The sequence below is a fragment of the Perca flavescens genome, chromosome 13 (assembly GCF_004354835.1).
Source record: "Perca flavescens isolate YP-PL-M2 chromosome 13, PFLA_1.0, whole genome shotgun sequence".
Taxonomy (NCBI): Eukaryota; Metazoa; Chordata; class Actinopteri; order Perciformes; family Percidae; genus Perca; species Perca flavescens.
In genome coordinates, this window is record NC_041343.1 from 24,521,699 (window position 1) to 24,543,918 (window position 22,220).

Here is a 22,220-nt window from a genome sequence, read left to right on the forward strand (position 1 = left end):
AACGTGTCCTTTTTATCAGGTCAGATAGCTTAGGTGATAAGGTTATGATCGGAAGACAGAAGGTTGAATGTTCAAATCTTATATGTTTGAGGAAGTTTTGTGGGCCAATATACTAAGTGAAAGAGATGAATATGCCAAAATCCTTATCTATTCTTTCCGGTCATATATCTTACAGTGATAAGAGAATGATTGGAAGACAGAAGGTTGTGTGTTAAAATCCCGAATGGTGTAATTACTATCTACATTACAGTAATGAAGATTGCAGATAGATGCAGTGGAAAGTTGTCAGTCTCCCTAATCAATTTTTTTGACATACTATACTATGACTTTTCTCACTTTTTTCGACATGTTATATAATGACAATTTTTGACATGTTATATTATGACTTTTTTAATCACTTTTTTCAACCAACCATTCTATTACTTTTTTATCACTTTTTTCGACATGCTATACTATGACATTTTAAACCTACCATATTATGACTTATTTATCACTTTTTTTACATGCTATACTATAACGTTTTTTTATCACTTTTTTCGACATGCTATACTATGACTTTGTATCACTTTTTTTGTCATACTATACTATTACATTTTCAACATACTATATTATGACTTATTTTTTACTTTTTTCAACATGCTGTACTATGACGTTTTTATCACTGTTTTTGACACACAATACTATGATTTTTTCGACATACTATACTGTGACTTTTTTGGACATACTATACTATGACTTAATTATCACTTTTTTCAACATACTATACCATTACCATACCATACTATACAATTCTTTCACGAAAACATATGCATTTTGTCAGGTCAGTTGGCTTAGGGTAATGAGAAAATGCTTGTAAGATAGAAGGTTGAGTGTTCAAATCCTGAATGGAGCAATAACTTTGAAGAACTACATTACAGTTATGAGGATTACAAATAAATGTAGTGAAAAGATCTCAATCTCCTTTATCGACATACTATGACTTTTTCGACATACTATATTATGATTTTTTATCACTATTTTCGACATACTATACTAAAATATCCTATGAATCATTTAGGAATTGCAACCATCTTTATTCAAAGTCTCCTCATTTCAGGGGCTCAAAAGTAATTGGACAAATTAACTGTGCCATATATAAAATGTTTATTTTTAATACTTTGTTGTTAATCCTCTGCAGGCAATGACTGTCTAAAGTCTGGAACTCATGGACATCACCAAACAAAGGATTTCCTCCTTTGTGATGCTTTGCCAGGCCTTTAATGCAGCTGTCTTCAGTTGTTGCTTGTTTGTGGGTCTTTCTGCCTTAAGTTTTGTCTTAAAGGTGCTCTAAGTGATGTGACGCGTTTTTTAGGCTACAACATGTTTTGTCACATACAGCAAACATCTCCTCACTATCCGCTAGCTGCCTGTCCCCTGAACACACTGTAAAAAAAACGCGGTCTCTGTAGACAGCCCCGGCTCCACAAACGGCAACAAAAACAAACTGTGCCAACCTGCCTCACAAACCATAACAAACAGTGTTCCAGCCAATAACAGACAAGAAGGAGCTGGTTGAGTCATGAATACGCATTGTGGAAGTAGCCTACGTGCTAACGCTGCTGCAATGATGGCTCAACCAGCTCCTTCTTGTCTAATTGCGGTTTACCAAAGCAACTGCAATTATTTAAAAGAATCGACAATTAGACAATTGTGTAATAATTGTTACAGGCCTAATCCCTATACACTTCAGAATTCATCCAGCTGTTTCTGCCTTCTGTCACATCATCAATAAACCCCAAATGCCATTGGAAGCCGTGCATGCCCATGTCATCACACTTCCTCTGCCATGTTTTACAGAAGATGTGGTGTGCTTTGGATCATGAGCCTTCTCCATACTTTCTTCTTCCTATCTTTCTGGTACATCTTTGTTTCATCTGTCCAAAGAATGCTGTTCAAGAACTGGGCTGGCTTCTTTAGATGGTTTTTGGCAAAGTCTAATCTAGCCTTTCTATTTTTGATTAATGGCTTGCACTTTGTGGTGAACTCTCTGTATTTGCTCTCATGAAGTCTTTTCTTTATGGTAGACTTAGATACTGATACACCTACTTCCTGGAAAGTGTTCTTCACTTGGTGGATGTTGTGAAGGGGTTTTTCTTTACCATGAAAAGGATCCTGCTATCATCCGCCACTGTTGTCTTCTTGAATCTATCTTGAATATGCTTTGGTAAACAGCTAAAATAACAAAACTTGTGTGTCACAGTCTAAATATTTCTGGGCCTGACTGTATATGATCATCAGCAAAAGCTGAATCCCCTTGGCCCAGTTTTTCAAAAGTAATCCAGTGGGATTTCGGATCACGGATTGGATCAAATCTTGGAAATGGGTTTTTCAAAAGCAAAAGAGGGATTCCGAACTAAGAACAGAGCATGTAATCTGATTTTACATGTGATCTGGATCAAACCTGCCCTTTGGGTTTTTCAAAACTCAAAGCTCTGCCTTTGAGAAAATGAAAGCTCAGATGGGCCGATCTGGAATCTTCTCCTTATGAGGTCATAAGGAGCAAGGTTACCTCCCATTTCTCTGCTTTGCCCACCCAGAGAATTTGGCCCACCCATGAGAGAGAGACATCATGGCTTTCAAATGAGCAAAGTGGCAGTTGGTCAAGGCCACACCCCCACCCTCCACCTTAACCCACCTTCTCTCCTCCTAAATAGCATTTAAAGCTACAGACACAGAAATGGCACATCCTAAGGAAAGCTCATTGTGGGACTGGCTCTAGTGGCTGTAATTCTGCACCAAGGCTGAATTTCAGGAAAAAGACTTCAGATACAGTATTAGGGGACCACTAAGGTCTATATAAAAGACTTCAGATACAGTATTAGGGGACCACTAAGGTCTATATAAAAGACTTCAGATACAGTATTAGGGGACCACTAAGGTCTATATAAATGCATCCAAAGAGCACCATGTCATGGGACCTAAAAACAATGGCTATTTGTGGCCACCGGTATTTTGCCAACCTGTTCTTTGCTTAGCCAGTAGGCTACACTGTTGGTTCCCTTTAAGGCTCTGGTAAACCAGATTTGGTAATCTTGAAATTTGATATTTGGATCAGTAATCCAATCCATTGTTCGAAACATGGGATTTCCAAATCTGGATCAGACCCAGATTTAGTTTTTTGAAACACTTGGCCCATATAACACAGGGCAGAGGATCCTTTTAGGTACAATTTTTCAATCCTGGCTTTAAACTGTACCAAAGTTAAAAATGTACGTAGGGTGAACAGATGACTACTTATGGTGGTAGTCCTTACATTCAACAACCCTGAGGCATAAATGTTTTCACCTCTTCACTTCTTGCTCCTAAGGGGAACTTGATGCTTCTCAGACAGTACTATAGTCTAAACTGAATAAGAAGCCAGATTGTGCCGATATTTGCTCCGTATCTGCAGTCTCGGGAGTTTGAACCCTAACGAGTTTGGTGATCGAACCATCCTTCAAACCAAAATTTCCACTTTTAAACAGAAATAATTTAAACTTGCATGACTTCTGAGCATTTCCATTCCAGCCAGTGGGACACGTCTTTAGTTTGGCAAATCCATTTTTTCCTTTTAAGCATCATGATACAATTTAGGTCAGCATAATTCACCAAATTCAGTTACTAAACACTTCACCCTTATGGCATCATACTTGTTTGGATGACAGGAATAATTCTCCTGTACACACTTAAGTCCTGAAAACCGAGCGCATTCAAGCACCTGAACTTCAACGGTTTATTACCCAGGACTAATAAATTAACAGTAACATTAAGCATTAGAAATACACAATATATTACAAACGGAAAGGTTTATTACTAATAAATTGCCAGAGACACTAGTTGAGGAGACTCCAGTGGCCTGAAGTCTGTCCAGAAAAAAAACTAAGCAAACATTTAACTTCAAAGCGGTTATTTCTAAAAAACAAAAAAACTAACACTTGACAAACGCAAACTAAACCAGCATAGAAACTTAAACAAGTTGCTTATGTAAAAATGTATTTCAATTCATCCCCCCCGCCTTTTACATCCCACACAGCTATATGCTTTGAGATGTTGATTCTTGGTGAATTCAGAACGTCCTGGAAGGATGAAGCTTGCAGCCAGTCGTTTCAGTTTTAAGAAATTATAGCTAAGGTTAAAATAATCTCGATACACTGCGAAGGGCAAAAAAAAAAAAAAAGTGTGATTTGAGGGAATGTGAAACATAATTCTTGAGTTACACTCAACATTGCTTCAATACAGATTATTGAATTGTGCGGCTACAAAAGACCGAGAAATCAATGTTGACAACTGAATTTGAATCCTAAACCCGTTGAACTTCATAATCTTCCACCCCAAAACCTGGAAGCACCAGAACCAAAAAAAAAAAATTACTGAAAACTGTTTATTTGTCAAAAAAGCTCCTTTACAGCGCCAAGATTTTCAACCTGTAAAGCCAGCAAACATGTAAAATACAAGCCTTACAATACATTAGAATCAAAACAGGTACCAAAAAGTACAGTAAAAATTACACTTCCATTGATGGAAATGTGGAAGGGGGAAGAGAGAAGAAAAAAAAAGAAAAAAAAAAAAGACACCAAAGGGTAAAGTAAAACCTAAAAATGATAGGATTTAAAAAAAAAAAAAAAAAAAAAAAAAAGTTACATTTCAGATGTTTTCTGTACAAATGGTCGTCTGTCATAAAAGAGGTTGTGTCATGCCCAGTGTGTCCATCCAGCCGTCGGTCTCACTGGATCACTGGAGTCCTGAGGGACGACACAACTTGGTCACATTTTCTTCACTTCAGAAAACAGACATAAATAAGCTGCACAAAAGGGGTACCTTGTTGAGAAAATAGTTCTTAAACATTTGGGGGAACTGAAGCGTTATCTATGCTCTCCTCAAAGCCACCAGACTCCTTTGACAAAAAGTAATTTTACCTCCCAGAACAGATTTGCTTGTCTACCGCTGCGTTGATCGGTTAGTTTTGTGGTTAATTCCTAACTTTTAAAAAAACACCAAAGTCACACAATAACAACTAACCGAGCAGAAAGAAGTTGCACAACAACAAACTAACCGAGCAGGAAACATCGAAGCTAAGCAACCTGGGGGTGTGCCGACCACCGTCTACTGTAGGTAATACACCGACTATGGTTAAGTACCTCATACAACTTCAAAAAACCTGAACGATCCCTTTAACTGCCTGTGCTTACGGGCACTGTGACAGGATCTAAAAGAAGGGAAGTTTTGGCCATGGCATACCTTGCGCTACCACTTGATCATCAGTATGGCTTGTAGCTGGTCTGGTGTGCCCCCCGTCTTGGTGTTTTTCCGTAGCTGCCATTGCCCTGGTCTGTGGGGCAGAGAGGATAGACGAGTCATATTCAGTCCCTCGGCATGCAGCAAAGACATAGCACTATTCAATCTGCTCAGTGTTGAGGAACAATTAAACATAGGAGGTTGCTAACTGGAAACAAAACAAGTCGCATTGGCCATCTACGAGAGAAAAATCGAGGGGTCTAACAGGAATTTCAAGTTCAGGTCGGCTAGTACTGGCCACTTTACATGCTCTCCGGAGACAGACGCGTTATTGGAATATCCGGTAAGACTCCCAAGGAAAGACAACTCTAGAAATACAGTCATTTGCTTTCTTTCAAACGATGTTTACATTGTCACAGACTGACAGGTGTGTGCTAAAGTTGTTGATCGCTCTGTATTCTGTTCACATGCCAGATTGAGTCGAAGACCAGTTGAGACACTATGAAGAAACAACAGACTTCGTCTTAATGGAACAATAGTAAGGTTAACATAATCGAAGCATTTTAATCAAGCGAGTGATGCGCCGACATAATATTGAGTCGTACTTAAACCAATACCGATTAAGGCTGTTGGAACAAATTCCAGGAGTTGAATAGTAAAAGGAAAAAAATACTACTTGAATGTTAAAATTTCTATTCAAATGTGTATTTTTTTATAATGCGTTCTTGCCCTGCATGCATATAAATAAATGCTTTTGTCACATCTGAACAATAAAGTTTGCTGGAGCAAACACCACAAGGCTGGACATTGGGACATGGAGCTACTCTAGAGAGACTGAGTCAGAGAGGAAGTGACAGCTAGGAATCAAAGATGGATGGGAAATACTTAAAAACTGACGAGTCAAAATGCTTACGTTACATTAATTAACTCAATCTTGTGTGCATGGCCTGTTATAGGAGCTCGGCTGGTGGCATTGTCATTGCATAGGCCTAAGTAGTGTAGTAAAAAAAATTTAAAAAACAGGCTGAATTTTAGCATTCAATAATTAAATTCAAACAGAACAAAAATAACTAACCAAAATCAAATGGCATAATTGAGGAAGATTGACAGCTTGTCCCTCCAACACGTGTTAGTCTACATTTTCTCTATGGATACCCATCACAATATAAAATAAAAATAAAGATCCATGTAACCATGATCTACCCAAAAACTGACATGACAGCTTGTGGGAGTACTTACTGTAATCATATCCGGGACCATATCCATAGTAACCAGAAGTGTAGTCATAGTTGCCATAGCCACCGTATCCACCATAGCCTTGGTTACCGTATCCCTGGTAGTAGTTTCCATAGCCTTGATTCCAGCCCTGGCCCTGACCTGAGACACAAAGTGCATAGTTCACACCTGACAACTTTTCATACAATTATAACCACTAAATGCTGAAAATCATTTTCCAAGTTTGAGTGGTATGTTCTGGTTACTATAGTTTGTCAAATAAAAAAAAGATATGCAAGACACTTTGGGATCAGAGTCTGCCAAAGGGCGGGGATACGTGCTGACCACCATCTACTGTAGGTAATATACTGACCATGGCTAAGTACCTCATACAACCCAACTTCCAAATATCAGAACTACACCTTTAAAAAGGGGTTGCGGGTCAATGATGAAAGTATACATTTTTGAAGAAGCATTTAACAGACTCTAGATTGATGCATTGAGAACTGCCTTCTCCTTTGTTACATTGTGCCGTTACTATCCCATTTTTCTCTATACCACTCCAACCTTCAGGGCAAAGAGGCATTTATAAATCAAGTTTCTCAATTAAATTTTGACATTGATTTTGCTCTCCAGCCAGTAAGATGTGCTTCCAGAGTTTGGGACAACCCATTCACTCCTCCTTTGCTAGATGAAACCCAGAAAGTTTCCTTCCTTACCTCCACGGCCCCTGCCTCCCCGGCCTCCATAACCACTGCCGCCGCCACCACCACCACCACCACGTCCCGCTCCATACTGCTGCTGCTGGTACACCTCCTTTGGCTGGGCGATCTTCAGCTCACACTGTGGAAGGGACGCAAACACACACATAATTCAACTACATTCCTGCAATTTTGTCTAAATTAAGTTTAAGTTCATCTGTGGTGAGATTAAGTTGCGAACCAATGACCCATCCCTCACCAAGAGATCAAGGGGTTACAGGTCACAAGGGCAGCTCTTATGATCCAACATAAATTCAAAATTCTAAATCTGTTTAAAAGCTAGAAGAGGATTGTGGCAGCACATGAAACTAGACGACCTAAAGCCCGAGAAACAGTCAGAGTTTGTCCAATCAGCTGCCGGTTTTAATTTTTGGGCGACAATACAGATTGTTATGGAGATTTATCATGTCTCGTCGCTTTGGTGTTCCGAGGCACTTTTTTGACCAACTCGGGGAGACCGATCAGTCCAACTGCCTTTTCTGCCGAGGGTTGACCGTGTGGGCCTTAAGACAAACCTTGATATTCAGCATTTTCCAAACTCAGTATCGGCGTTTATAATGGAGGTTTATGAACATTTTAAAAATAAAATAAGGATGAAACACCCTTCAGCCATGTTACGAGTGTTGGGGTTGCATAGTTTGTCCACCAGAGGGTGCTCTACAACGTCCCTGTTGGCAACACTGTTTTTGTTCAAAGGACTTTAAGTTTCATATCTTAAGTTTGTATTTTTACACATTTTATTTATCAGAACTTTAATAGATTTTGATGTTCCTCTGTTCTGACAATAAAAACATTTTTAAACTTCATTATCATATTTAAGTGAGGACTCAATAACTACAAATAACTAAGGTTAAGGAAATCTGTTTAGGTTTTGTTTACGAGTTTCTGGATTTTTTTTTTTTTTTTTTTTTTTTTTTTAAATATATATCGGACGATCGTGGATTTTTAAATCACCAACTATTTGTATAGATATCGGCCTTAAAAATCCTTTATTGGTCGGGCTCTAGCGTCATCTGCAAGAGTGTGTTCATGTTAAAAGTACTTAATGCAACAGCTTTGGGGTCAATTCTTAATGTAAACATTAATATTTTTAATAATGCACCAGTTAAGAGGTGTCCTGTAGAATTTACAGCATTAGTTGTCAGAATCTCATAACCAAGCAAAATTGGTAGTGAAACCGAAACATACCCAATCAATATTGAGAAAAAAAAATCCTTGTGAATTGAATTGGGAAAATCACTGGCGATACCTAGCCCTACGAGTCACGCTGCAGGGCCCTACACAAGGTAACAGGGACGCCATCGCAATGGATCAGAAATGTCCCCGGTACCATCGACCACCCAACGCTGCTGAGATAAGTGTACGTACCCTGCCGCCCTGGATGTTGTGGTATTTCTTCTCCAGACACTTCTTGACACTGGCTTCTTCTTTGTACGTGATGAAGATGAAACCCCTCCTTTTCTTTGATTTGGGGTCGATGGGAAGCTCAATGGTTTCGATCTAGAAGGAGAATAAGAGTGGAGATTCTTGTGTTAAAAGGGTTGATGCACATCTATGAAACTCAATGGCATCACAATAAACGTCATTTTCATTTAGCAGATGTTTTCTACTGGTTGTTTTATTTGGCAGACCAAACCCAGTCTGTACCAACCTGTAGGTCAAGTCTCTGGATAATTCAACAATCACAAGCCCAACATCTATGATCAACATTTCAAAATTTAGGTCATTTTAAAATGAAAGAGAAAAAATAAACCTTCAGTATGATTTTGTCAGTGTGAGCCTCCAGGTAAAGTTAACTTTTATGGGTGAGCAGGGATAGTACCAGGTAGACACCAGGAAGGGCTGAAGGGTTTTACCAGTGTCAAGAGATACCATTGTTTTTATTGCAATGTTGGCGTGCTAAAAACTGGAGAGAAAAAAAAATAAAACCTAACAAAATGCAATCTTTGCCTAGACAATGAACATTTGTATTCCCTGCATAAGATTCATTCCTTTGGATTTTGTGTTTTCTTTAGTCTGAGGACAAACTACACTACAGGAGTTCTCACTAGCAGATAAACCTGCAACTTGGTTTCAACCAGGCCCTTGTTCATCAGTCAGTAGCTTAATTGGAAGCAAACTCAAGGATTTGACCAATCAAACATGGTTGTGTGGCAGTCATAGTATTCAAATAGTGCCCTTTTGCACAAACTGCATATAGACCGTACTACACTATATTTTTACTTTAACTACTGTATTGTACTGCGTTACTGCCATACTACTTAGACATTACACAAACTATTGACTCAATATTAGACCCGTTTTTTGGTAGATTCTTCACTGTATTTTAGGTTTATATTTTGCGCGTATTTAATGTCTCGCACGTTTATGCTTTGTCTTGGCCAGGTTGTCGTTGCAAATGAGAATGTTCTCAATTGGCCTACCTGGTTAAATAAAAAATAAATCATCCTCCCTTCCAAATTTTGTATTTGAGCAATGCATATGTGCATTAATAATAGGACTACTAGTAAAACTCACCTCTCCGAAAGCCCCAAAATATTCCCTGATGGTGTCCTCCGTGGCCTCAGGGTTCAAACCACCGACAAAGATCTTCTTGACGGGCTCTTTCTTCATGGCCATCGCCTTCTTTGGGTCGATTGGACGTCCGTCCAGTCTGTGTTCCTTCTGCTCGAGCACCTGAAGACACACATTATCATAGTTTGCATGGAGCTCTAAAACACGGCAATGGTTGATCGAAAGCCTGGAAATATCCCCTTGCATTGTGTGACATCTCATGTAACCGTCTCTAGAAGTGACGGTAGAATGGCGTGGCAACATTTGAGGTACAGCCCAAGGAGTGAAACCCCAATTCTTTTGAGCAATATGACGACTTTGTCTGTGGTCCACTTTAACTGCATGCTCATTAAAATTGAATTTGATATTAGTCACAAACCACTACCTTTAGGTGCACACCGAAATAAAAACAAAGCTCGAGGAGTTATTCATCTTATGCTTCCACTCAGGCATCATCATGCAAGTATTGCCCTGATAATAGACCAATAGAGTGATGGTACATGTTAAAGAGCTGGTAATCAGAGTGACGCACCTTTTCCACGCTGGAGGAGTCTTTGAAGAGAACGAAGCCAAAGCCTCTGGATCGGCCAGTGTTTGAGTCCATCTTGATGGTGCAGTCTGAAACCTCGCCGAACTTACTGAAGTAATCCTTTAGGTCCTTTTTACTCGTGTCCCAGCTGAGGCCGCCCACGAACATTTTACTGCAAACAAATAGGGACACCTTGCTGTTTCTTACTTTATTTTTTATTTTACACCAGTTATTGCATGTGTAGCCTTAACCGATACAGAATACAAAGCGCTTTTTAAGTGCATATATCCATTTCTGATCACCCAAATATTTGTCTTCTGCCCTTCCCTTTATTTCCCTCTGCACTTGGCATCCTTTGTCAATTGCGTAGGAAATTCATGCACAAGTTGCCAGGAAAAAAATTAACCGAAAAGACGGACTAGTTATACCCGTGCTGTACGATAGAGAAAAAAAAATGCGATAACGATATCACCTGCGATAAATAAAACTAATGTTTCATCCGCAAGTGAATATGCATTTTTTGTTTCATGACCTTACAGGTGCTCATACAAGGAGTGAGATGGTCTCAGGGGAAAACTCACCCAGCATCCTCCTCTCCTTTGCTGGCGTCAATCTTGCCTCCATCTGCGCCACCTTCCACGCCTTCCAGACCTTCCTGGCCTTCCAGACTTTCTTGACCTTCCAGACCTTCCTGGCCCTCCTGGCTCTCCAGGCAATCCTCCTCTCCACCCATCAGCTCCTGCTCGGCTCCGTTCTGGTCGTCCTCTCCCTCGTTGCCGTTCTGGTCCGATGTCTCCATGAGGAGATTATCAGCGTCTGCCATTCTGACGGTGGGCTCTTCAAGAGACTGAGATATTACAAGACAAATTTAGGATGATCCTGAGATTGATGAAAACTAGGATCGGGGTCATTAACATATAGATAAGGTCTATTAACAATTTCCTTGTGGGAAAATGGCTGGCAAGAAATAACATTTTATTTATTTATATATATATAAAATTACATTATTATTAATCATTTGTCTTTTATACTTCTTTTCCCAAGATCACTTATTTTATTTGTATCCGTGTGATCTGTAAAGCACATTGGGTTGCCTTTGGGTTTTCGACATATGTGCTTATATAAATAAATATGCCTAAAATCTTGCATAACACATTTTGGTAAACGCAAACGTTGATACATTCAAATGGCCTTAAGCATTTCTTACAACATACCGTCTAGTATACTAGTCTCTTTGTCTTTAGCTGGCCAATTAGCTTCATTTGCACCTTCAATATAGTTGTATTTATTGTCACCTTCACGTTATCCCTTTTATTTTTTTTTACATGACTTTTTTTAAGTCTTGTTAAATGGCTGAGCTACTGGACACCCGATTTTCCCCAAGGGGATAAATAAAGTATCTGCTAGTGATAAACACAAAGGTTTCTTTATTTAATCTGATTTTTAATTTGACCATATTGTATTATATTGTAGTCAAACACCATCTTAAGGTCAATATTGGAACAGTGCAGGGTGATATACACTGTTGCAGGTTTACAAGGAAACAAAGACTTGGCTAACAAAAAAGGAGCAATAATCCAGCGTGAATCTCCATGCTCAGTGTTCAAGCGGACCGCGCTTTGCTCCGTTGCCGCTTGGGACAGAGTGCAGGCCTGGCTAGTAACATTAGCTGAACCTGAATCAAAAATAACCAGTAAAGTCCGAATAGGCGGAACAGATAACACAAACAATCACATTCACGCAGAATGGCTTAATTTCTACTACGGTTGATAAACGGCTCATCAATAAGCGCAATAACCGCGTTAACGTATTTAGCTACCTAGCACCACTGCGGCTAACACACAGAGGTAGCTAGATTTACTGCTAACAAGGAGACACATTACCGATGAAATCAGGCTGATAGCAAATACCTCAATGAAATGAAACGCGGTGCAAAGCTAAACTCCCTCCAGTATATGTAAACTCAATAACATAAACAATAAATCGTGCTTACTTTAAGGGGAAAATACCGGAGACGCCGACTCGCTGCTCAAAATGGACACTCCAAATTCGCCGCTAACTCGTGGCAACATATATACGACCGGATGTGAGGAGGAGCTGAGAGGACGTCGCAATGACAAAGTCTGTGATTGGACATTTACGAATAAAGACATGATGTGATTGGCTGATTAGCTGACGCATTGATGACAGAGAGGAAACGGCAGCAAATGTCCCTCGTTTCCTATGCTTTCTTACTGCCCCGCGTTTGTTATTACATTTTATTTTACTCGATGCGCATGCGGTACTACAATGCTACATATATATTTTGCTCGGCGAATAAAAAAGCATGTATTAAGTTCTCTTAATACATCCATGGTCTCAAGCAGCTTTAGAAATGAACAGTTCTTCACTGCAGGGTTTCATGCGCACTTTCTATTTCGGTAACGGTAACAAAGAACAGGCACGCCGGTAGACACACTGATGAGGGGTATTTGATGATTATGTCAGAATTTAGTTTAAGATGTTTTTAGTTGCAGTTTTAATAAACAAATGTAGTTTGCATACAAATTAATAGGGGTAAATAATCCTGTTTTATGGTATATGACATAGGTTTTGATGCACTTATGTCAACGGTGTTCTAACCCTGAAAATGTGTGTCACAACTCCAAATGCATTCACATAAAAGGGTTAGTTCGGATATTTTGAAGTGCGGTTGTATAAGGTACTTATCTATATGTGTATTACATACAGTAGCCTAGATATGGCGAGTGGATATAGCCTAGATGGCAGCACGTCCCCAGTTTGGAGAAGCAGGGAGGACAGACAGCTTATCAATGTAGGCTACTGCTGTGGATGGAGGCAGCAGCTAAACGTATTTCAGCCTGCTGTTGCTATTGCACTACTCCACTTGCCACTTGTTTACACTACTTATATTTCTCATCTTGATTCATTATGAGGTCACTTAGCAGAGACACAGAAAGTTGTTTGATTGCTGGAAAATAGATGCAAAGCAGGAAGGAACAGAAGGCTAGCTGCGATGGTATGGTGTGCAAATATTTGATAGGATAATCCACAAGGGGACAACAGTTGTCCAACTTTGTTACAGTTTCAGATCAGACAATATGAACCATTGTCATTGCAGCAGTTTAGGAGTGTTTTCCAAAACCATGCATCAACGGTCTCTTCTACTCAAATAAAGTGATTTTTTTGTGTGCATTTACAAAATCAAAGTTTAGGTCAATATACACTCAGAGGTTATGAGCTTGGCATGTGATGACATTACCGCAGTCATGTCCAGTGATTTGTCACACAGACGTCTTTATCTACAGTGTCTGAGCAGGGGGAATCATAGGCGTGATGTGGATCCAGGTTTGAACTTTACTATGTTAAAAAAAAGGTTATAATATTATTATTAAAGTATTCTAATTTGCTGACCAGTTTTAAGAACACAGCACCTTGTGGAGCACCGATTGCAGTTTTGCAAATGGTAACATAGTTTTGGTATTCTCAGAAGTGGGCTTTTGTTTCTAACAATGCATCACGACTATTTGAATGCACTATATAATTGCTGCTATTGAACGTGGACTGCTGCATATCCTTTGTGCATAACTGTTGTATACAATCGTCACTCACACACAAATCCTCTTTTTCATGTATATAGTGCTATATTTTTATGTATCTATCTTTCATATCCCATATCTCTACTGTTGGATGAACTTGTTAACTACTTTTACACGCTATCAAAAAAAAATGACACGTAATGTAACTATCCTGTGTCATGTATGCATTTACATTTTCTTCTATCTTATCTAACATCTTATTCTCATTTTTTATCTAATTTCATGTTTATATGGCTAGTGTTTTTATTGCTGAGCTGACCCATTTAGTCGTCCAATGTATTGCATTGGACTGTTAACCTTGCTTTAACTATGACTAATAAAGTAAATGAAACTGAACTAATGGGAAAAACTGGAAAATCCCAAATGTTACATATTTTAGGCCTACATTTAACATTGTTTTTCTCTCGCAAGTCATCCAACTATTTGGAAGTGCAATACTAAATTGCTTCAGTACCTATGCGTGAATCATCCCTGAGTGCAAAAATAAATCAGGGTTCTGCAAAGCCTCCTAAGATTTGAAAAAGAGAATAACGTGGGGCTGAAATTAATAAATGTAACGACATGCAAGAGTGCTGTGGTCACATTAAATACAACAGGCAAATTGAAATCCTGGGGGCTGAGGGTGAGTGTTTACTGCTGCAGCCCGGCAACATACCTGCCAGCCAGGGGCCAGTCGAGGCATGACCTGAGACATGGGCATAGGAACACACACACGCACACACACACAGTAAAGCGTAGTTGTGGAAACGGTTGTTTCTTCAGCAGTGGTCACTTGTAAACAGAGCCATGAGAATTGCTGCTACAGCAGGTAAGATCAGCACTCATATATCCACATATAAATACTTTTATACTGTACATGACAGCACCAATAGTTAGTTTAGACACTGCTGTTATTTACATGAGTGCAAACATTTTTCAAGTTGTGTTAATCCAATCATACGGAGGTACACAGAGCTTTCAGCCTGTGGTCAGCAGAATTGGAGTTCAACTTCCTTTCTTAATGTGACCCAGCCTCAGAAAGAGCCAATTGAAAGGAATTTCAAAATAAATATCTGAAAACTATTGGCTGGAGCATGCGTGCCTCAGTCCTTGGTAAACTCTGGAGTCTTTTAACTATTAATATTTGCTAATCAGTATTTACTTTTATGGTAACCTGTTAAAATACCAGAGCCATATAAAAAAAAAAAAAAAAAAAAAACCTTTGATCTATTCCCAGTGGGAGGAGCATCACGGCAGCGCTTTTGAAAAGAAAGAATTTGAACCCAGCATACCTTCAAACAAATCATTTCTCTACCTTGTCAACATATTCTATGATAAATTAATGATTTCAATAGTTCAACTGGGATAAAAATGATTGACATGTCAACAAACTCTTACAATTTTGGTAAGTTATCCTTGTTTATCCTTAAGTTAGCATAGAAATGACATTCAAATGAGGTGTCTGGATACTTTAGCCAAACTATAACAAAGTCCTAAAGCTCACTGGACTATTTCTTGGTTTAACCTGCCTACTCAGAGCAAGGACAGTTTTTTTTTTACAGCATAATCGAAGAAATAACATTTTTAGTGGGCTTCGGTGCTGGTAGGTGTATTTTTTGGGGAACAAAGCCAGGCTAGTTGTTTCCCTCAGTTTCAAGTCTGTTAAGTTAGCTGGCTGCAACCTTATATGTAACAGACAAGTGATATCAATCTTCTCATTCAAGTCTTCCCAGAAGCCAATTAAATTTCCAAAAATGTCAAGCCATTTCTTTAAGCAATTACTTGCGCATCATTGGGTATACTGTTGTCCATTTCGCAGCGTATACTGCATTACCGATTCCCGGTGGTGAATGTGATTGCTGTGCAGGCAGTGTCGTGTCATACATACACACGTCTGAATTGATTACATTGGGGGAAAACACACACCTGCTTAGCCCTGACACATTGAGAGAAGTACAGTTTGAATTTTTGACACCAGGGGTCTCTAAGAAAGTCTCGCTGAGATGAAAAATCTGTTTTACACAAGTATCCTGACGCAGAAAGCAGCAGCACACTTTTAGGATAAGGAAATTAGACAATTCAGCCAAATGTTAGCGTAACTAGAACTTGATGTAATGAAACAGTAGTAGTTAACAACCAAACCAAAACGTAGAGCTGACACGGATGCATTTATTTCTTTTCCATGACAGTTAATGTTACTCATTTACACTTAGTTTAATTTTAGTTTAAAAAACAAAAAAAATTTAGAGAGAATCATTTAAAATACTTGAATATTGAAAGTTTAAAAACATGCTTAAACAGCATTACTTTAAATCATACACAAATAACAAATACGTAAACCCGTCCTGAAACGGTTTTGATCTGGCATCATGGCAGCCGTTCCTGCTTCCGCACCGAGCAGTAACCCAATTCTGGTTCTAGGAAGAAGTTTGGGCTCACTCTAGGATCGGGATTGGCTGACCCAGTGGTACTTGTCAAGACGAGGCCCAGTGAAGGTGAATGTGGCTCCATATGGCTTGAAGCCTTTCTGGCTTGAGAACTGGGAGGTCGGCCCTCCAACTGGGGGAGGCAGAGGTGGGAATGCATCCCCAGCGAAGGCTTTCCGCTTCTCCCTAAGCCAGGTCTGAGGAGCGCCCGGAGAATACTCGCTGAACTGAGAACCAGAGGAGCAAAGGGTTAGAAGACAGTAATAGAACAGACTTCCAGAAACCGCCAAGGCAACAACATTCGTTAACTATCAATTCTTTCCAGCTGTCAACTACCATACGTTTATGGGGAAGAAAAAAGCAGAACTAAATGTCCTGCAGTCAAAAGATTGGACTGGGTTCAATTCTTCTGCATTTATTAGAAGATGAACCAGTTGATGGACTGGCAAATCTGTGTTCAATTCTCACACATTTAAAAGAGATTATAGAAACCTAAATATGAAAGCCCCAGATAGGACCAGACAAGGATATCAATTGACTACTTAGCAAAACTCCATAGCCAACATTTAAAATTCATTCTACAATATCTGTACATGGTAACTACGTCAAGACTACAAAGATGATAGTTGATGGTTACGGTTAATGAAACAGATGTATTCAACCTACCCGGTAGACACTGTTTGGGTTGCTAACAGTTGGGATGGTTTTGTGCTCAGGGTTTGTGGTCAGGATTGGAGCGGGACAGAGAGCTGATAGGTTGCTACAACTCATGCTACTACTACTTATGCTACTACTCATGCTGTTGTCTATGCCCCCCTCTTCCTCGTCTGAAGAGCTTCCCGATTGGATGTCAAGGCTGGCCCGCTCCACGGCGTCATGGATGCGGCGGGAAAATTCCCCATCCCCACGCCGACAGCTGTCCACCACCGAGATGCAGAATGGAGTGCTTTGTTCACCATACCTGCGAAGAGGACGGCGATAGTTAGAGGTCCGTACCCTCAACATGAAGCTAGAGCCGGCAGATGATTAGCTTAGCATAAAGACTGGAAACCAGGTAAAACAGCTAGCCTGGTTTTCTCCAAAGTTTTAGAAACTCCCACTTAACAATTTCGAAGCTTACCGATTTAATAGGTAGGATCTCACTGGTTTAATTCATACACAAACTGAAATGTAACCATTAGATGTTATTAGATATGTTGGAACCATTTTTTTGGTGGTGTCTCGATGTTACTGAAGATCTGCTGTTTTTGGTGAACACACGCCTCATGACATGCAGCTCCTCTGAACTTGTGATCTCACTACAAGTCTTATGCTCTACCGAGTTAAGCGGCCTGACCTGCAGGACACCTCTCCAGGGTCGACCCACACGGTCAGCTCCTGGGGAAGGCCCAGATCCTCGTACCGCACCATGCTCCGCACGCAGGCCTGCTGCAGCACCGGGTCCTGCAGCCGCACACGGTTCATACGGAGACACCTGAAACACACAAAACAACGCCGCTTCAGCAATATTAGATTGAGGACTTCTTGCAATTTCACAGTTCTTGTTGAAAATTGAAAGTATAATTTCAATGTATTGGTTCACCAAGATTAACACCCCATTTTCACTCTTACCACTAGTGCCATCGGTAGATGGTTTTAGTCCAGATATGAGATTTTGGTGACAATCCCAGTAGGATTAAAGAATCACAATTAATGATTTCAGTTTGCAAACTGAGTTATGGCAGTTCCACATACATATCTAAAGGTTTAACATTACTTAGGATTAGCTACCCTGCTACTGGTCATACCAGACAAAAGTGAGGATGTCTCCACTTTAAGAGAAAATTTAAAATTTCTTCTTTCAAAAGTTGGCTTACATATAGACTGTCATTGATTTAGGTCAATCACAAAATGGACCAAAACTGTTCTTTTCTAAAAGTTTACAGACCTGAAAATATTCCTAAAATGTTTGACAATATGCTACCCAATTTATATTGTATTTTTTGTATTTCATTTACCACTATTGTTTCTTCCTTTGTGATTGCTTTGGCTTATGTGCCCATATTTGTTTAGTTTGGCTAACACACCTCAAAAAAGAAATTTACTGACCTGTAGGCCTGTCCCTTGGTGGGTGCACCTGGGTGCCAGTGGTTCTTGTAGTTCTCAAACAGAACGGAGGTGAGGACAGAGGCGAAGCGCTCCCTGCTATCATTATCCAGACATCCATATCTCTTAACCAGCCGAGCAACAAAGAACACAGCAGCAGCGATCTCCTCCTTCATGGCTACACACAACTCTCTAACCCTCTAGCTGACAAAGCAAACTCAAACCTGTCCTTTAAAAAAACCTCTGCAGAGAATAAAACATGTGTAGGGTGATCCTACCGTTATAGAAAAAATACCATAAAACTGACAAGACAAACTGGAAGCAGAACAACTTAAGCAAACATATTTGCTGCTGGAGGAACTCAGCTTTGAGTTGGAATGCTTTTACACCAATGAAACAACAAAATGTATAGATCTTAATCTGTGTATGAAGAAGCAGCAGCTTGTTCAGTAGAGAAGCCTCACATACATCAGACACTAAAAGAGTCACTCCCTCCTTAGTTTCTCATGTGGTTTAATACAATCACCGTTCAGCTGTGTGACAAGCTCACACACCTGAAGCTGGTTGACTTAACGACTATGTGTGTGTGTGTGTGTGTGTGTGTGTGTGTGTGTGTGTGTGTGTGTGTGTGTGTGTGTGTGTGTGTGTGTGTGTGTGTGTGTGTGTGTGTGTGTGTGTGTGCAGCACTTGTGTCTAAATGTGAAGACACATAGAGGAACATTATGACTCTTACAATTAGACACTAGATTTGTGTCTAAAATACCATCAGAGGAAACATTGAAGGGTCAGTTCACCCAAAGTACAAAAAACAAACAAAAGCGGAGTTAGATTTTGAATTTTAATGCAGTAAAAACAGTTAAAAAAAAATTGATTTTCTTAATGGCTGTTGACAGTATTTTGTTATATATGGGGTGATAAAAAGAGACATCCAAAATTCCCTCGGTTAAAACCTTTGGCTCTAATGGCCTATAATACGAAACAAGAATTTTAAACCTGGCTTTATCCAGTTTGTCTGTTCAGGAATTTTATGCAAATTAGCACATATTTGCATATGAAAACATCACATCACAAAAAACTTCTAATACAAAAATAATTGCCTTAAAGCTATAGTGCGTAGTTTGTCTCTATCCTCTAGTCCACATGTTACCAACCTCGGTGACACAGAGGATTAAAAAAAACACGATGGAACTCCATACATAATTTTCTAAACATAGCCATACTGAGAAATACAGAGAGAGTTTTGTGGCGAAACAAATCTACCTACTAAAGCTTTTATGTAAGTAATCAACTGGGAAAGGTGATATTAGTTAAATGTATACCCCATTCACCAGTGTCTCCCCTTGAAACACAGTTGTTTTCTGTAAATACATTTGTTGTGGCTTCTTACATTTCATCTGTTGCAGCCTATTTGTGCGCATAACTTTGAAAGCATATTTTTTTACAACCTTGAACTGTTTTAAAGTAATATTTTAAGATACATGTTGAAATGAATATGTTTGATGTAGTGCTTTACTTGAGTCAAGATAAGAGCCTCTTTTACAAGTTACTAGTTTTGGAAAATGCCATATTCATAAGAAAATGGTCAGGCGTACATTTAATTGAATATAATGAATTTAAGCAATATAGCACAATCTTATGTTAAAAACAAAACAAACTATCAAGACCTTTAAGTTATTAAACAATTATAACATGATGCATAGTATAAGAAACACAATAAAATGTAAATGCAATTTTTGTTTTTATGGTTTGGTCTTTTTTGTCTATATGTCTGTTTGAACCTCTGTATATGAGCATGGGTACAATAAAGAAATATATATATTTTTAAATATATATATTTAAAAAATATATATTTCTTTCAAATATATATATATATATATATATTTTCTTTATTGTACCCATGCTCATATACAGAGGTTCAAACAGACATACATATATATATATATATATATATATATATATATATATATATATATATATATATATATATATATATATATATATATATATATATATATATATATATTGTAATCACTGCAAACAAGTATAGACCTATCAGGCCTCATTTGCATAGACGGATGAAAGGCCCCGCCCCTATGACGTCACAATGGAACGCCTGATGTCGTTCTAGAAAGCAAACAGAATGCTTAGGTTGCTTAGACAACTGCAGCAAAGTAATGTTTCTGTAGTGAAGACTGAACGACAGACAACAGAAACTGAAAAATAAGGATTGTGTTGTGAGATTATTTCTTTTTTTTTGTCAACCATCAACATGGACTCATTAGGACTCCAAGTGATCGCTTATGTGAAATTCCCTCCAATCAGAGACTGTGGCATAAACATTGGCCCATATGTGAGGTCTTTGGTTAGAAATTATTGGGACGCGGTGGTATCTGGCACGCATGGTAAGTCTAGTATGACTTTGCTTGTTGACTTATGTCAGCACATTGTAAACATGTCTTGCACGATTATCCAGGAAGCTATAAAACATGTGACTTCAGACTGGTCAGGAAAGCCCCTCGGATATTCAACCATGTTAACCCGAGACAGTGTTTCTTCGGCATCAATGAGAATGATGTCCTGGCTAACGTGAACAACACCCTTCCACGGATTTTTGCTGATGCTTTTAATTACTCGACACACATTCGCTGTCAGAGCTTAGACGAATTCATCCAGCTAGCCGCCAGCCAGCGAGGTGACGGGAAAAGTCAACTCTCGCATAGCTGTGTTAATGGAATCCCACACTTAGCCTCTGATGGCCAATTTGGAGTGTAACTGCATCCCTTTCACAACTCTTAACACCATGATTGGTCTAGTTACTCAAACACTACGATGCATGCGCCAATCGAATTATCAGGGCACAGTGAGCAAAAGCTCAGAGAGGGCCACTATTTCGACAGCCTTCCACCGCATCGATGCAGCGGAAAAGCCACTGCGTATGGTAATAGAGCACGGGCCCTGTGACATAACCTATTCTACTTTCAACAAAGAGTGGCCGTGGAAATACTGACAGAGATTACAGAGTTTTGGCACCCAACTGTCACAGATGAAAATGCATGGTTCTGGTGTGACGATTTGGAAGGCTGGATATCCAATGAAAGCTCTAATGATATCGGATCATATTGGAGTGCAGACGATAGGTCTCGTAATGAAGAAGGCCTACCTGACAACAGCGAGAGGCTGCAGAGTTTCGAGGACACAGATACACAGGACCAATGTGAGGACTTGATCAGCCAGGCATCAGTTGAAAATACGGACATTGAACCAACTTTGAAGGCAGCTTCCCGGCCGGTCAGTCCCGTTGACTCCACAGTTGTTTCTTCTGACACATGTAGTTCTGAGTCAGATCACGACACCAATCACAGACTGAAGAAGATCTACGAGGCTCTGTTCGCAGACCTGCATCAGGAGCTCAGCTCCGCAGAGGGGCTTCTGAAAGCCATCTCATCACAGAATCGGATTGTTGAAGATCTTCTTATCCAGGCCCTGAGGACTCAGCTGACTGTGCCCGCCCCAACTCCAAAGAAGAACGCTGTTTTCCGGTTCTTCTCATATTTGGGCAAACCTATTGTGAATCTCTTCAATAGTTGCTTCCGTGGTAGCGCCAACTTTTAGATGACCCCCCTCCCTCCCCTTTTTGAGTCAGGCAGTTAAAGCCATTTCAGCTCAGATCCACACTGACAGTCGAATAAGAAAATATCTCATCAACTCTCCAGATGTTCTCCTTATGATGATGCGAAGTTTACTCTGCAGCTTCTCAGCAGCATGGTGAGGGATTGCTGCCGTCACCCTATCTGTGAGGTGTGTGTGTGTGTGTGTGCGC

General features: G+C 39.6%; 2 protein-coding genes across 2 annotated transcripts; both read right to left on the minus strand.

Annotated features, from left to right (window-relative positions):
• Nucleotides 1-3,809: 3,809 nt before the first annotated feature.
• On the minus strand, nt 3,810-12,407 carry LOC114566523 (heterogeneous nuclear ribonucleoprotein A/B). Its single transcript, XM_028595048.1, has 9 exons — nt 12,305-12,407; nt 10,893-11,158; nt 10,315-10,483; nt 9,747-9,905; nt 8,598-8,729; nt 7,188-7,311; nt 6,493-6,630; nt 5,257-5,347; nt 3,810-4,760 (listed from the first exon to the last, which is right to left on the minus strand). Exons 2-8 carry the CDS (start codon nt 11,132-11,134, stop codon nt 5,277-5,279), a joined length of 1,035 nt encoding a protein of 344 aa, XP_028450849.1. The 5' UTR covers nt 11,135-11,158; nt 12,305-12,407; the 3' UTR covers nt 3,810-4,760; nt 5,257-5,276.
• Nucleotides 12,408-16,038: 3,631 nt separating this feature from the next.
• Nucleotides 16,039-18,943, minus strand: btg4 (B-cell translocation gene 4). The gene is made up of 4 exons (XM_028596388.1): nt 18,404-18,943; nt 17,652-17,789; nt 16,982-17,276; nt 16,039-16,542 (listed from the first exon to the last, which is right to left on the minus strand). Exons 1-4 carry the CDS (start codon nt 18,574-18,576, stop codon nt 16,330-16,332), a joined length of 819 nt encoding a protein of 272 aa, XP_028452189.1. The 5' UTR covers nt 18,577-18,943; the 3' UTR covers nt 16,039-16,329.
• Nucleotides 18,944-22,220: the final 3,277 nt, after the last annotated feature.